Raw genomic sequence first — 14,631 nt, 5'->3', positions numbered from 1 at the left:
TTTTGCCAATAAAAGACACCGTAGGGCTTATTTTCGGGGTAGGTCTTACCATGTAATGTGTTGTCTTCTCTCCCTTCTCCCTGACAGGAACCCCCAGTGTAAACCAAGTTAAAATGCTTGTAAAATCCTATTATCCACTCTATTACAGTAGCATATAATGTACAATGTGTGTGTTTCTGTACTATAATTGTGCCAAATACATTTGTTATAGTTCCGCTCTGCGCTTCTGTGACACGCCGGATCCCTCTTCCCTTCAATTATATTACAGAAACACACACAATGTACATTATATACTACTGTATATATAGGGCTTATTTTCGGGGTAGGGCTTATATTGCATCCCTCTTGGAAAATAGCACTAGGTCTTATTTTCGGGGTAGGGCTTATATTGCATCCCTCTTGGAAAATAGCACTAGGTCTTATTTTCGGGGAAACATGGTAGCACATTCTCTGACACAGAATATATGAAAACCACTGATGGGAGGGACAACAGACAGGACAATCTTGTTCCAAAACAAAACCCACTCCAGGCTCTTGTGTGCTGTTCAACAGGGAGGAGCTCCTGCAAGATGTTCCACTACCAATGAGAATTATAGCATTGTAAAATTTCAGTGTGTGGCTTTTGTTTATTTAGAAGTGATAAAAAATATAAAGCTCAGCTCCAGTTTCCTGACTGTCATTCTCAATACCTCAGCACTGGTCCTCCTTCCAAAATTCTTCCTAGTCCTCTCAGATTTTTCTTTGTATCTTTTCTCTCCTCCAACTTAATTTTTCTCCCCAAATGCTAAATTAATTTTACATTTACACTACACGGACTATGAAGCCATGTAGATTTACCCAACCAGGACTAACCAGGAGATTGGTATATAGTACGCAATCCCCAATATTTAAACGAACATCTACTTAAAGCAGAGTTCCACCCAGAAATGGAACTTCCGCCAATTTGGTTCCCCCCCCCTCCTTCGGTGTCACATTTGGCTCCTTTCGGGGGGGGGGGGGGGATACCGTCTAATCCAGGTATTTGCTCCTACTTCCGGCGAAAGCGCACCACAGAATCCACAGTGAACTACGCCATGTCCAGCCCCTTCTACGCCTCTTGGCAATTAGGTGGGTATTCGTTGAGCTCACGAGTGAGCATTTAACCACCATCAGAAGTGAACCGGAATAACATTTTGTGGTAGAACATAGGTATTAAACATCAAAACAATTGTGGACACTAGGAAGTGGTCTTCCATACGATCACCCCTTGGATCATACTGTGGGGCAACAAAACCCAAGATATCAAGGACAAGACATTCTTAAATAGTAATCCCTGGAAGTAGGCCCAACATGAAGTAACACCCACATCCAGCAACCACGGTTCGCAAAGTATTACTCATTGCCAAGCATTGTAACTGTTCCACAAAAGGGACTCCAGACCCCAACATATGAACATAAAAGTACTTAGATAAGAAAGAAGGAGAAAAAGCTAAGAGGACGTGATGCCAAGGCATGCCAAAGTTAGGGTAAACAAAAAGTGAAGAAGAAAATAAATGGATCCGTCCGGGGATCCAGCATCAACTTATTTGTACTATAATATGCAGTCATTCAGAACCTGCAAGATTGCCAAGAGGGCCATATTGTCTCAAAAAATATTGCATAAAAGATTGCTCATCTCATAAGACACTCACTAGTTTTTAAACATGATACATGTTACTATCGCAAGGTTTATGATGGGGCTTTTCCACGCTGTCGCCATTGTGATTTCCGCTGCTAAAAATATAAAGTAGATAAGGTCTGAGTAGGTCACGGAGCATTTTCAACAGGCTTATTTAGTAGGGCAATATTTGCAGCTTTAGTGATGTTGACCATTGTGCCTGAAAAAATAAATGAATTAACCCTCATCCAAAAATGACAGACCTTGGGACATGACCACCACACATGCAACGGTGAACCTATCTGGCCACAGCTCCTGAAACAAGTAGCGGAGGCGCCTGGGTACATTTCTGACAGGCGCTCCGGCACCAAAAGGACTTTGTAACTTGTCTCAATCAAGGCAACAATATGGATTTGCGTACTACATTTACGCAAGTCCTCCACCTCAGGGATTATGGACAGATCCCTCTCCCATGCCACCTGATAAAATAATCAAGCAGTGGATTTAACCAACAGTTTGTATAAAATGGAGACACCACCTCGCATAGCAGCATCCTGTATGCATCTCGAACATGGTCCGGACTGCAAAGTCAGAGCTTTCCTTCTGCAAAGAGTTGGGAAAGTGGTACATTTGTTGCAAGTGGAAGAACCCCCGCGGGCGGCATCTCCAGACTGCCCATGAAATAAAAGGGGGACGTATGCCCCTATGATCGAGATAGTCTATACGGTACAATCCCTTGTTCAGCCAAACCTTTCAGGTTACATCCCTGGTGGGAACAGGGGATTGCCCAAAAAAAAAAAAGGAGGAGCTACTGTGATAGGTGTGGAGCGCAAAGACCATCTCTTACAGCTTGTGTCCCACACATGTAATGAGTTGGAGAGCATGGGGCACAGCATAGCTTTACGATATTTTGGTGGAATCCAAAGTACGAAATCTATTGTAAGTGGAGAGCACACCTGGGCCTTTTATAGAAAACCCAATCTGGTTGATAATGTTGGCTTTAAAGCTGCCACATTTAGGCAAGCTGTGCAGCCACAGTATTTCCTAAAATCAGGCATGCCTAGTCTGTTCGAATCCTTAGAAGCATACATTGCGGCCCGAGCTATCTTGGACCTTTGGTTCCCCAAATGTAATGAAAGATTTTGGATTAAAACCATCACGTGGCATGAACCGGGACCTGGATAGGCAAAGTGTAAAAATAATAAAGTAACCTAGGTAGAATTGTCATCTTTACGGAGGCGATTCAACCCATCTATGACAGATTTACATCAGACCATGCCTGCACATCCTTCAGTAACTTGGTGAACAAACTCGGATAATTAGCTTTGTAATCCATTACTACTTTTACTGTATCCGGTTATGCCCTATACACATGGGCCAAATGTTGCAAGACATTGGCTGGTTAAGAAAAAAAAAAAAAACGGTCGTCATTCGGCCCGTGTGTATTTAGTTCTGTCCGACAGAAGCCGGCTTCTGTCGGAAGAGCATGCTGGAAAACCAGCAGCCGACCGACTCTCGATCAGCACTCTCAGCCAATGGCAGAGCGCGCTGATCGGAGTGTTCTGTCAGAACACATCAGCTGAGCGGGGAAAATCACTGCGGTTAGATCTCTTTTCTGTCTTGTTTATAAGATTAGCCAAATATCAAAGTATATAAAGTAGTGAGGCTTGTAAAAAAAAAAAAATTATATATATATATATATATATATATATATATATATAATTACATAGATAGATAAAGAGTAAAAAAAATGCAACTGGAAAGCAAGCTCTCTCATACTGGCTTGTTGCAGGTGGCTTGCAGAGGGTTGAATAGTCCATTTAATTTTCAGAATTGGTAACCGAAATTCTAATACTAATTATAAAAGTAGTATTCCAGTAATTTCTTTCCTCATCTTGGCTGAATACCAACTTACTGCTTTTGTGTTTAAAGGCCCCTCCAAAATTAATACAATTACAGTATTGAAAAAATACACTAGACTTCTCTGTGATTAAAGCAAACAGGTCAGAATGTGAAATCTGACCGATTCTACAAAATAGGTTTTTGTAATACAGATTTTAGAACGGTTCTTTTTGTGCTTTAAAAACACACTTCTGCTAAAGGAAAATTTATTGTCAAAGACTTAACCTAATCCCTCCGTTTGATTGCACCGACATGCAGCTACTGGCAAAAAGAACAGGCATTACAGGAGGCTCTGTGGCTGTATGCACTATAGTACAGTACAGTACAGAATAGCCCAAAAATTCTCACAGATTGTGCATATATTTGGCTAACCAATCATGAAATATCACCTGACCCACCAGCCCTACGACTGAAAGAATAAAAGAGTAAATGGTTAAAAACCTTTGCTGACAGAAATTACCACCATTACGGACCGTCTTCCCAAAACACTAATTGCCTTTAATACTGTGAGTTTTCGACTCTGAATTAAATGTATGTATGTACTAGCCACTTCCGGACCGCCTCATGTACATATACGTCAGCAGAATGGCACAGACAGGCACATCAACGTACCTGTACGTGCTCTGCTTGACGTGGGTCGGGGGTCCAATCGGGACCCCCCCCGGTACTTGCGGGCGGTCCGGTTAGCTTCAGCAGCGATCTGGGATGAGGGGGCGGCGGTTCGTTTTTGTCCGCCCCCTCCGGATCGCTCCCCAGCCAATCCGCTTCCTCCCCCGCCTGCTTTGTAAACACAGGCAGAGGAGGAAGTGATGTCACCGCTCCTCCCGCCGCTATATTCGTCCGGCGGAGGAGCGGAGACATCACACAGTGAGTACACAAGCACTACACTGACACCTGTACACATAGGCATACAATCCCCCCCCGGTCACCCCCCCCAGTCACACTGTCACTAAATAGCAGTGATCATTTACTGATCACTGCATTTAGTGTCAGTGTGACAGGCAGTTGGTGTCAGGCAGTTAGTGTTAGGTCCAGGGTAGCCCCCTACCCCCCCCAATAAAGGTTTTAACCCCTTGATCACCCCCTAGTTAACCCTTTCACCCCCCTTTTGCCAGCGTCATTAAGCGATCGTTTTTCTGATCGCTGTATTAGTGTCGCTCGTGCCACTAGGTAGCCATTTTTTTTTTGAGGTTCGCCGCCATGTTTTTATAGCGTTAGAAAATTTCGGGGGGTACCTAACGCTATAAAAACATGGCGGCGAACCTCAAAAAAAAACTAGCTACCCAGCGGCACGAGCGACACTAATACAGCGATCAGAAAAACGATCGCTTAGTGACGCTGGCAAAAGGGGGGTGAAAGGGTTAACTAGGGGGTGATCAAGGGGTTAAAACCTTTATTGGGGGGGGGTAGGGGGCTACCCTGGACCTAACACTTTTAACCCCTTGATCACCGCCTAGTTAACCCTTTCACCCCCCTTTTGCCAGCATCACTAAGCGATCGTTTTTCTGATCGCTGTATTAGTGTCGCTCGTGCCGCTAGGTAGCTAGTTATCTTTTGAGGTTCGCCCGCTAGGTTTTTATAGCGTTAGGTACCCCCATACATTTTCTAATAAAGGTTTTAACCCCTGATTGCCCCTAGAGTTAACCCTTTCACCCCCTATTGCCAGCCTCACTAAGCGATCATTTTTCTGATCGCTGTATTAGTGTCGCTGGTGCCGCTAGGTAGCTAGTTAGTGCCAGTAACGCTTAAACCCACGCGCAAAGCATACTCCCCCCATATGTGGAATTAAACCCCAAAATACATTCTGCTGCTTCTCCTGAGTACGGGGATACCACATGTGTGAGACTTTTTGGAAGCCTAGCCGCGTACGGGACCCCAAAAACCAATCACCGCCTTCAGGCTTTCTAAGGGTGTACATTTTTGATTTCACTCCTCACTACCTATCACAGTTTCGAAGGCCATAAAATGCCAAAATAGCACAAAAAAAACCCAAATGACCCCATTTTGGAAAGTAGACACCCCAAGCTATTTTCTGAGAGGGATGTCGAGTCCATGGAATATTTTATATTTTGACACAAGTTGCGGGAATATGATAAACTGATTTTTTTTTGCACAAAGTTGTCACTAAATGATATATTGCTCACACATGCCATAGTTATATGTGGAATTGTACCCCAAAATACATTCTGCTGCTTCTCCTGAGTACGGGGATACCACATGTGTGGGACTTTTTGGGAGCCTAGCCGCGTACGGGGCCCCGAAAACCAAGCACCGCCTTCAAGATTTCTAAGGGCATACATTTTTGATTTCACTCCTCACTACCTATCATAGTTTTGAAGGCCATACAATGCCAAGATGGCACACAACCCCCCCCAAATGACCCCATTTTGGAAAGAAGACACCCCAAGCTATTTGCTGAGAGGCATGTTGAGTCCATGGAATATTTAATTTTTTTGCCCCAAGTGATTAAATATTGACCAAAAAAAAAAATTACAAAACGTTGTCACTAAATGATCTATTTCTCACACATGCCATGGTAATATGTGGAATTGCACCCCAAAATACATGCTGCTGCTTCTCCTGAGTACGGAGATACCACATGTGTGGGACTTTTTGGGAGCCTAGCCGCGTACGGGACCCCAAAAACCAATCACCGCCTTCAAGATTTGTGTGAGTGAAATCAAAAATTTATGTCCTTAGAAATCTTGAAGGTGGTGATTGGTTTTCGGGGTCCCGTACGCGGCTAAGCTCCCAAAAAGTCCCACACATGTGGTATCCCCGTACTCAGGAGAAGCAGCAGAATGTATTTTGGGGTGCAATACCACATATAACCATGGCATGTGTGAGAAATATATCATTTAGTGACAACGTTTTGTAATTTATTTTTTATTTATTTTTTTGGTCAATATTCAATCACTTGGGGCAAAAAAATTAAATATTCCATGGACTCAACATGCCTCTCAGCAAATAGCTTGGGGTGTCTTCTTTCCAAAATGGGGTCATTTGGGGGGGGTTGTGTGCCATCTTGGCATTGTATGGCCTTCAAAACTATGATAGGTAGTGAGGAGTGAAATCAAAAATGTATGCCCTTAGAAATCTTGAAGGCGGTGCTTGGCTTTCGGGGCCCCGTACGCGGCTAGGCTCCCAAAAAGTCACACACATGTGGTATCCCTGTACTCAGGAGAAGCAGCAGAATGTATTTTGGGGTGCAATTCCACATATAACCATGGCATGTGTGAGAAATATATCATTTAGTGACAACTTTGTGCAAAAAAAAAATCAGTTTGTCATATTCCCGCAACTTGTGTCAAAATATAAAATATTCCATGGACTCGACATCCCTCTCAGAAAATAGCTTGGGGTGTCTACTTTCCAAAATGGGGTCATTTGGGGGGGGTCTTGTGCTACTTTGGCATTTTATGGCCTTCGAAACTGATAGGTAGTGAGGAGTGAAATCAAAAATTTGCACCCTTAGAAATGCTGAAGGCGGTGCTTGGTTTTCGGGGTCCCGTACGTGGCTAGGCTCCCAAAAAGTCCAACACATGTGGTATCCCCGTACTCAGAAGAAGCAGCAGAATGTATTTTGGGGTGCAATTCCACATATAACCATGGCATGTGTGAGCAATATATCATTTAGTGACAACTTTTTGTAATTTTTATTTTATTTTTTGTCATTATTCAATCACTTGGGACAAAAAAAAATATTCAATGGACTCAACATGCCTCTCAGCAGTTTCCTTGGGGTGTCTACTTTTCAAAATGGGGTCATTTGGGGGGTTTTGTACTGCCCTGCCATTTTAGCACCTCAAGAAATGAGATAGGCAGTCATAAAATAAAAGCTGTGTAAATTCCAGAAAATGTACCCTAGTTTGTAGACGCTATAATTTTTGCGAAAACCAATAAATATACGCTTATTGCGATTTTTTTTACTAAAGAATGTGGCCGAATACATTTTGGCCTAAATGTTTGACTAAAATGTAGTTTATTCGATATTTTTTACTTTTTGTTATAAGAAAAATATTTTTTTTTCAACATTTTCAATCTTTTTCCATTTATATCGCAAAAAATAAAAATCGCAGAGGCAATCAAATACCATCAAAAGAAAGCTCTATTTGTGGGAAGAAAAGGACACAAATCTCGTTTCGGTACAACATTGCATGACTGCGCAATTACCAGTTAAAGCAGCGCAGTTATACTCACTGTAAAACCTAAGGGGTTAATCCCCAGCATTGTGTAAAAAGGATGTTTGATTCCATCTTCTCTGATCCTCCCCTTCTTCCACAGTCACCAATTCGTCTTCTGATAGTACAGAGCCTTGGGAGCACGCTGCACATGCTTAGTTTAGTGTGTATTGCTAAAAAGTTTTGTTTTTTTTTCCCTGGGAGGGTACATGTGATCACCACAGGGTGCTAGGGGTAACTTAGAAGATAAAACTATACAAATGTATATTTATCCTACAAAAGCTGGGGTAGCACAGATTACCGAACCTGAATTTTGTACAGATTCGCTAGAATACCAGATCAGCTTCAACTGCTTAAAGTGGACGCTCAGTCAAATCCCAACTAAACCCAAACCTGCTCCCATTCTAAGACTATTCCAACGACCCTAATAAAAAGCTTTATACTTTTGTTTGCCAAAGGGGGCTCAGGTCCAGTCACATGATCCGCTTCCTGCATTGGTAGAGGAGAAACAGCCGGCAAAGGATGCCACATAGTAGGCTTATGGGTGATGCTGCATAGGCTCTGCAGCTGATGGTGGCAAGCTCTCCTCTTCACTGAAGCCACCCGCTGAAGAGATAATGTGACCAAACCAAAACGCCTTCAGAATAAGTATAGACATCTTTCCTTTCAGATGGGTAATTAGAATAGGCATAGAATGGGGGTTGGGAGCATGCTTAAAGCTGAGTTCCACCCAAAAGTGGAACTCCTGCTTTAAGCACTCCTCACCACCTTACATGGGGGGGGGGCTTCGGTAGGAGTGGGACTTCCTGTCCCACTTCCTCCTTCTGGCCAGGGTCCGCCTCAGCAACTTCTCTCCTCGCCTTAGGCACCCCCTACCTCGCCTGTCCATTCATAGAGCGCAGCGCGACTTGAGCATGCACAGTGAGTGCCCGGCTGTGAAAACGAAAGCCGTCACGGCCATGTGCCCACACTATGAATGGAGGCGCCGGCCGGAGAGGGGGGGGGGGGGGGAGAGGAGCGCAGCTCCGGGCGGCTGCGTTGCTGGACCGTGGAGCAGGTAAGTGTGTTTATTAAAAGTCAGCAGCTACACTTTTTGTAGCTGCTGACTTTTAATAAACACTAAAAGGCTGAAACTCCCCTTTAACTATAGTTAGAATTTGAATAAACTTACTTTATTAAATTGAGTTATTTAAAAAAAAAACACAATAAAAATGACTATGACAAAAGAGTAGTGAGCTCTTCTTCCCTAATGCCTTCAGATCTTCCAGGTCTGAAAATCAAAACATGACCAAATGGTAACTGATAAAGATCCGGACTCAATTAATTGTGATAAATGTGTTAAAAAGATTTCATTAGTCTGTCAAATGAAAACACATACTGGGAGACTGCCTGAACTAGTGTATGACAAGTAAGTTTCAGCTTGTCTCCTCCTAAGCCATGACCCTCTTATGCATTTTCACCCTTTCACAGGCTTAAGCCCCGTACACACGGGCCAAATGTTGGGAGACATCGGCCAGTTAAAAAAAAAAGGCTGACATTCGGAGCCGTGTGTATGCCAGCTAGTTCGAACGGCCGGCTTCTGTCGGACGTGCATGCTTCAAAACAAGCAGTCGACCGTCTCACAATCATTGAGCGAGAGCGCATATCTGTGTGTTTTCTTGTGGGGGGGGGGGGCCATCCCTCTGTCAGAACACAAGAGCTCAGCGGGGGGAGAACACTGTATTAACATCGGACCGTTAGTACAGCGGATCCAACCGGAGCTGACAGTTGTTTTTTTTTCCGTTTAACCAACTGGATTGAACGAAAAAAATCTCAGTGTGTAATTAGGCTTTAATTGTAGAGTGTCTCACAGTAAAATACTGCATTGCCATTATAACAATATTAAAGTGGTTGTAAACCCTTACAGACCACTTGGACCTACACGGTTTAGGAGATATTTCAAAAAGACATGCACCGATGTACGGCGCGCAGGCGCACTGAGCGTGCAGTTACCGCTCGCATGTTCGGGAGTGACGTCGTCGCGGCTCCGGCCAATCACAGTGCCGGAGCCACGATACGAGGAAGTCACTCTGGGAAAGATGGCTGCGATGGAGGAGAGAACGAGCACCGCTGCGGGGGCTTCGATCTCAGGTAATACATAATGAGCTAGTATGCTATGCATACTAGCTCATTATGCCTTTTTCTTGCAGGGGTTTTTTTTCAGAATTTTTTTTAAGAGGGTTTACTTCCTTTTTAACTTGTAGATAACAGCTACCAAACAGATGTTCACCAAGCCAAATATTACTTTTTCAATGCAAAAGAAAATCAGATAGGCCCTGTTGCTGCTTAGTAGACCTTCAATGATGAAGAATTGCACCAACACGTCTGCCATCCTACATGATGATGTGTGAACAATAAAGTATTTTACCTACTGTTTCAGCACAAGGGGTGTGACTGAATTCATAACTGAGCGTTCTGTGCCTGTGGCTATTTCACATACAATAGAGGACGCAGTAGTTCTGCTGCTATTAATCTTAGGAGTTAATCTATTAGACCTCAAAGACTTCCTTATACAATTGTAAGGGAGTCTGGCATTGTTTGAAAGTAACTTCCCTGTAGGTAAGCGTGGTGTTTCCTCATAATATTGCCACAAAAACATTACTAGGCTTTCTTCTATAGCTTGATCATAAATCCATTATTAATTAGTAAAGTAACAAATTTAATAGACGCAATGTAACCACTTGCCGGCCGCAGTCATGATACTGCCGCAGGTCAGCTCTCATGCGCAAACCGCCATAGGTGTACATCTGTTTGCACAGGATAGCGGGGATGCGCCCGCCGCGAGCACTGGAGCATGCCCACGGGTCCGGCGTACTCGACATCCGCCGTCGACCCACGATCGTGGTGTACCATGTAAGCAAGGCAATTTCCCGTTCTGCCAGACGACATGTCAGATCTTCTGTTCCCAATGACCGGGAACAGCGATCTCTCATGTCCCAGTGAGTCCACCTCCCTTACAGTTAGAACACACAACCCCATTGATCGCCCCCTAGTGTTAACCCCTTCCCTGCCAGTGTCATTTTTAGTGCTGTCAAACTGCCTCCTGCTACAGTCAAATATTTCACATTTTGACTCCTCAGTCCAAAGCACCTGCTGCCATTTTTCTGCACCCCAGTTCCTAGGTTTTCACAGAGATGCAGAAAAACGACAGCAGGTGCTTTGGACTGAGGAGTCAACATCTGAAATATTTGGCTGTAGCAGGAGGCAGTTTGTTTGTGAAGGGCTAGAGAACGGTACAATAATGAGTGTCTGCAGGCAACAGTGAAGTGTGGTGGAGGTTCCTTGTAAGCTTGGGGCTGTATTTCTGCACATGAGACTGGAGATTTGGTCAAGATCAATGGCGTCCCTCAATGCTGATAAAAACAGATACCTATCCATCATACTATACTACACCAGGGAGGTGCGAGATTGGTCTCAATTTTTTTTTTCTGCAGTAGGACAATGTCCCTAAACATACAGTCACTGTCATTAAGAACCATCTTTAGCATAAAAAAAAGCACAGAGAGTCCTGAAGTGATGGTGTGGCCCCCCACAGAGACCTGATCCCAACATTAAGTCTGTCTGGGATTGCTATCAAGAGACAGATGGATTTCAGGCAGCCTACATCCACAGAAGATCTGTGGTTAGTTCTCCAAGAACAGCCTACCTGTCAAGTTCCTTAAAAAAAAAAAAAACCTGTGTGCAAATGTATCTAAAAGAATTGATGCCGTTTTGAAGGCAAAGGGTGGTCACACCAAATATTGATTCGATCCTCTCTTCATTTACTTTCCATTTTGTTAATTGATAATAACAAAAAAAAATATAACCTTAAAAAAGTGTGGTATATAATTTAGTTAATATGCAAAGTTTTAAAGAAAAGACAATTTATTCTTAAATATCTACAATAAAGGTATAGCACTGAATGATGAACCATATAGTTCAATGTGTGAATATACAGTGAAAAAAGTATGAAAAAAACAGAAAGTAATGAATGGGTTGTGATAGTGAATCACTAAAGTTCATAAATATAAATCAAATATGAATGTCCCCTAACGGAGAAAATAAAAGTTTAATCAATTCATGTAGACCTCCAGTGATAGAAGATAAATAAACGGAATCCAATACGTTGAGAGACGCGCCACCAGGAGGAGAAGTGAAGGCTTAAAATATTCTTAAATAGCTCTATGAAGTGGTAAATATAAATACTAAAAAATTATCAAATAAACGTGAACGGTTGTTCAGAGTGATAAAAACAGCGCTATGAACAGGCAAACTCTGTTCAAAATGGATATCCTGAATGAGTGATGGTGAGGGAGGTGATCAATCAATGGTATATACGCACCTAATACCAAACAAAAATTAATTTGTGAATGCACCATGAAATGTGGATAAGTCACCCAAATAGGAGGGTATAAGCTTACCACTGCAAATCTATAAATGATTTGCTTACAAACCATCAAATGATCCAGGTACTGCACGGGTTAAACCAACTCAGGCGGGGGTACATGAAAAGCAAAGAAACACAAAAATCATAGTGTAATGTGACTGAACAGTATCCCCAGCAAGGTGTGGAAAAAACCCCTTAGTTAATGCCCGTACAGTGTTTGAAAATAGTGAATGCACATAAATGAAATGGTTTCACCGGTATACTCCTGCCCACAGGGCCATGCGTGGCTACAGACAGACGCTACACGGAAGTCTACAGTGCGTTCCACCGCGCTCCACCACCCGCCAACCACAGTGAGAGAACGAGACCAGCTCATCAGCAGCACTCGCGCGGCCCCTGTGGGCAGGAGTATACCGGTGAAACCATTTCATTTATGTGCATTCACTATTTTCAAACACTGTACGGGCATTAACTAAGGGGTTTTTTCCACACCTTGCTGGGGATACTGTTCAGTCACATTACACTATGATTTTTGTGTTTCTTTGCTTTTCATGTACCCCTGCCTGAGTTGGTTTAACCCGTGCAGTACCTGGATCATTTGATGGTTTGTAAGCAAATCATTTATAGATTTGCAGTGGTAAGCTTATACCCTCCTATTTGGGTGACTTATCCACATTTCATGGTGCATTCACAAATTAATTTTTGTTTGGTATTAGGTGCGTATATACCATTGATTGATCACCTCCCTCACCATCACTCATTCAGGATATCCATTTTGAACAGAGTTTGCCTGTTCATAGCGCTGTTTTTATCACTCTGAACAACCGTTCACGTTTATTTGATAATTTTTTAGTATTTACTTTATAGATGGTTCTTCATTTATTTTAAATAGCTGCTTTTTAGAACAACACCACTCACATACTGGTATTGTCTCTACACCTATAGATAGTGTGTCACCACCTCACTATCACTTTGGTTGAAGGGTCAATTCGCTACCTGGCGCCGGAAGTGCAGCAGTAGGCCTTTTTCACTGCACCTTCTTTTCGGTAAATATAAATAACCAACTATATGGTTAGGGAGCAAAATCTCTAAATCGACTCTGAGAATAACTGACAGAAGAGATATACTGTATATACTATTAGAGGATGAATCTGGTAAATACCATCAGACTCAGATCAATTTTTTTTATGTAAAGAAAATGTAAAAGTTAGACAATATTGCAATTTTTCAAAAACAGAACTAATATATTATATGCTGGCCATACAACAATGTCTTCCTTCAAAAAAAAAAAAAAAACAGTGACGGGAAAATGTAGAAATACAAAACTTCTTGGTGAAAGGAATTTTCAGACAGTGTATGTGGTTTTCGTGCAGAAATTACATGGTAAACGCAAGTGAAAATTTCAAACATTCTTTCATTCAGCAAATGTACAAAGATTTTTTGTATTAATATAAATAACCGTAGCGATTATTTGCTCTTTTTGTACTATAAAGGGCTCATTTTAGTTTTTTTAACCCCATTATGTTACTGGCCGATTAATCGATTAGTTGTTTCCGCCCTAATATATCTCCCCATATCCTTGATCTTTATCTTTTTTCTTCCGATAATCACTCTGCTCTTACATTTGAACCAAACCAACTATGCAAACCGCAATATAAATTCTTCAGACGTTGAATGTACCATGTTTGCTTCTAGCCACACCTTTAGCAGGAGAACAGAACACATTACTTTAGTTACACTGGAAGTTACAGATTCATCAGTAACATCCAGAAAGAGGACTACTGGTATTTATTGCCTCTCATAATTTTCTACTGAACACAAAAACAGAAAAGAATGTTCCATTCATAACTTACCTAGTTCTTTTGATACTGGCGACACTGTAGTCATCTCTCCCACCTTGGCCAATCCATCATAATAAGCTTTTCCCGCTTGTACCATTGCTAGAGAAAACATAGAATTAGTAAAACCAGAAATACACAACACATTAACACTATTTATCCCACTTTTTAAAAGTGATAGTCTTATAAACATTGGACAAAACCAGTAAACCACAATATTAGAGCCCTTGCCTATATACCAATATTTGTTGTAAAGGAGATTATGGCACACAAGTACCTCTTTTAAAGCTGTACTGTTAAAGGTTTGGATTTTACTGCTGGTCACATTGGTCTAGACCAGCCTTTTCAACCAGGGTGCCTTGGCAAAATGCCTAAATATTGCCCAAAAAATGTATACAAGCCAGCAGGTGGATCAAGCCTGCCTTTTTGTTACACAAAGCCACAGGTTTTATGAGCACCATTTCAACTTTCCAGCCACCGGCCTCTAAGGCTGCATTCACACCTAGGCGACAAAACGCCTGAAGCGCGACGCTCGATACGCTGGAGGGGCGAATTTCCATTGCTGTCTATGAGATGGTTCACATCTCACGCCGAACGCCTGAAAACAAGTCCCGGACCCTTTTTTTCAGGCGGCATTGGCGTTCGGCCATAGACAGCAATGGAAATAAT

At 42.4% G+C, this 14,631-nt stretch overlaps 1 protein-coding gene across 1 annotated transcript in view; it reads right to left on the bottom strand.

The window, feature by feature from the left end:
• The window catches only part of BAIAP2L1 (BAR/IMD domain containing adaptor protein 2 like 1), a 150,396-nt gene that overhangs the window by 71,658 nt on the left and 64,107 nt on the right, over nucleotides 1-14,631 (bottom strand). The window contains exon 3 of the mRNA XM_040356792.1: nucleotides 13,978-14,064. Coding sequence (XP_040212726.1) covers nucleotides 13,978-14,064 — 87 coding nt within the window. The remainder of the gene's footprint in view (nucleotides 1-13,977; nucleotides 14,065-14,631) is intronic.

This window comes from Rana temporaria, chromosome 6 (assembly GCF_905171775.1).
Source record: "Rana temporaria chromosome 6, aRanTem1.1, whole genome shotgun sequence".
Lineage (NCBI taxonomy): Eukaryota > Metazoa > Chordata > Amphibia > Anura > Ranidae > Rana > Rana temporaria.
Note: the sequence above shows the minus strand (reverse complement) of the source record. Positions and strands in the feature narration are given on the sequence as shown.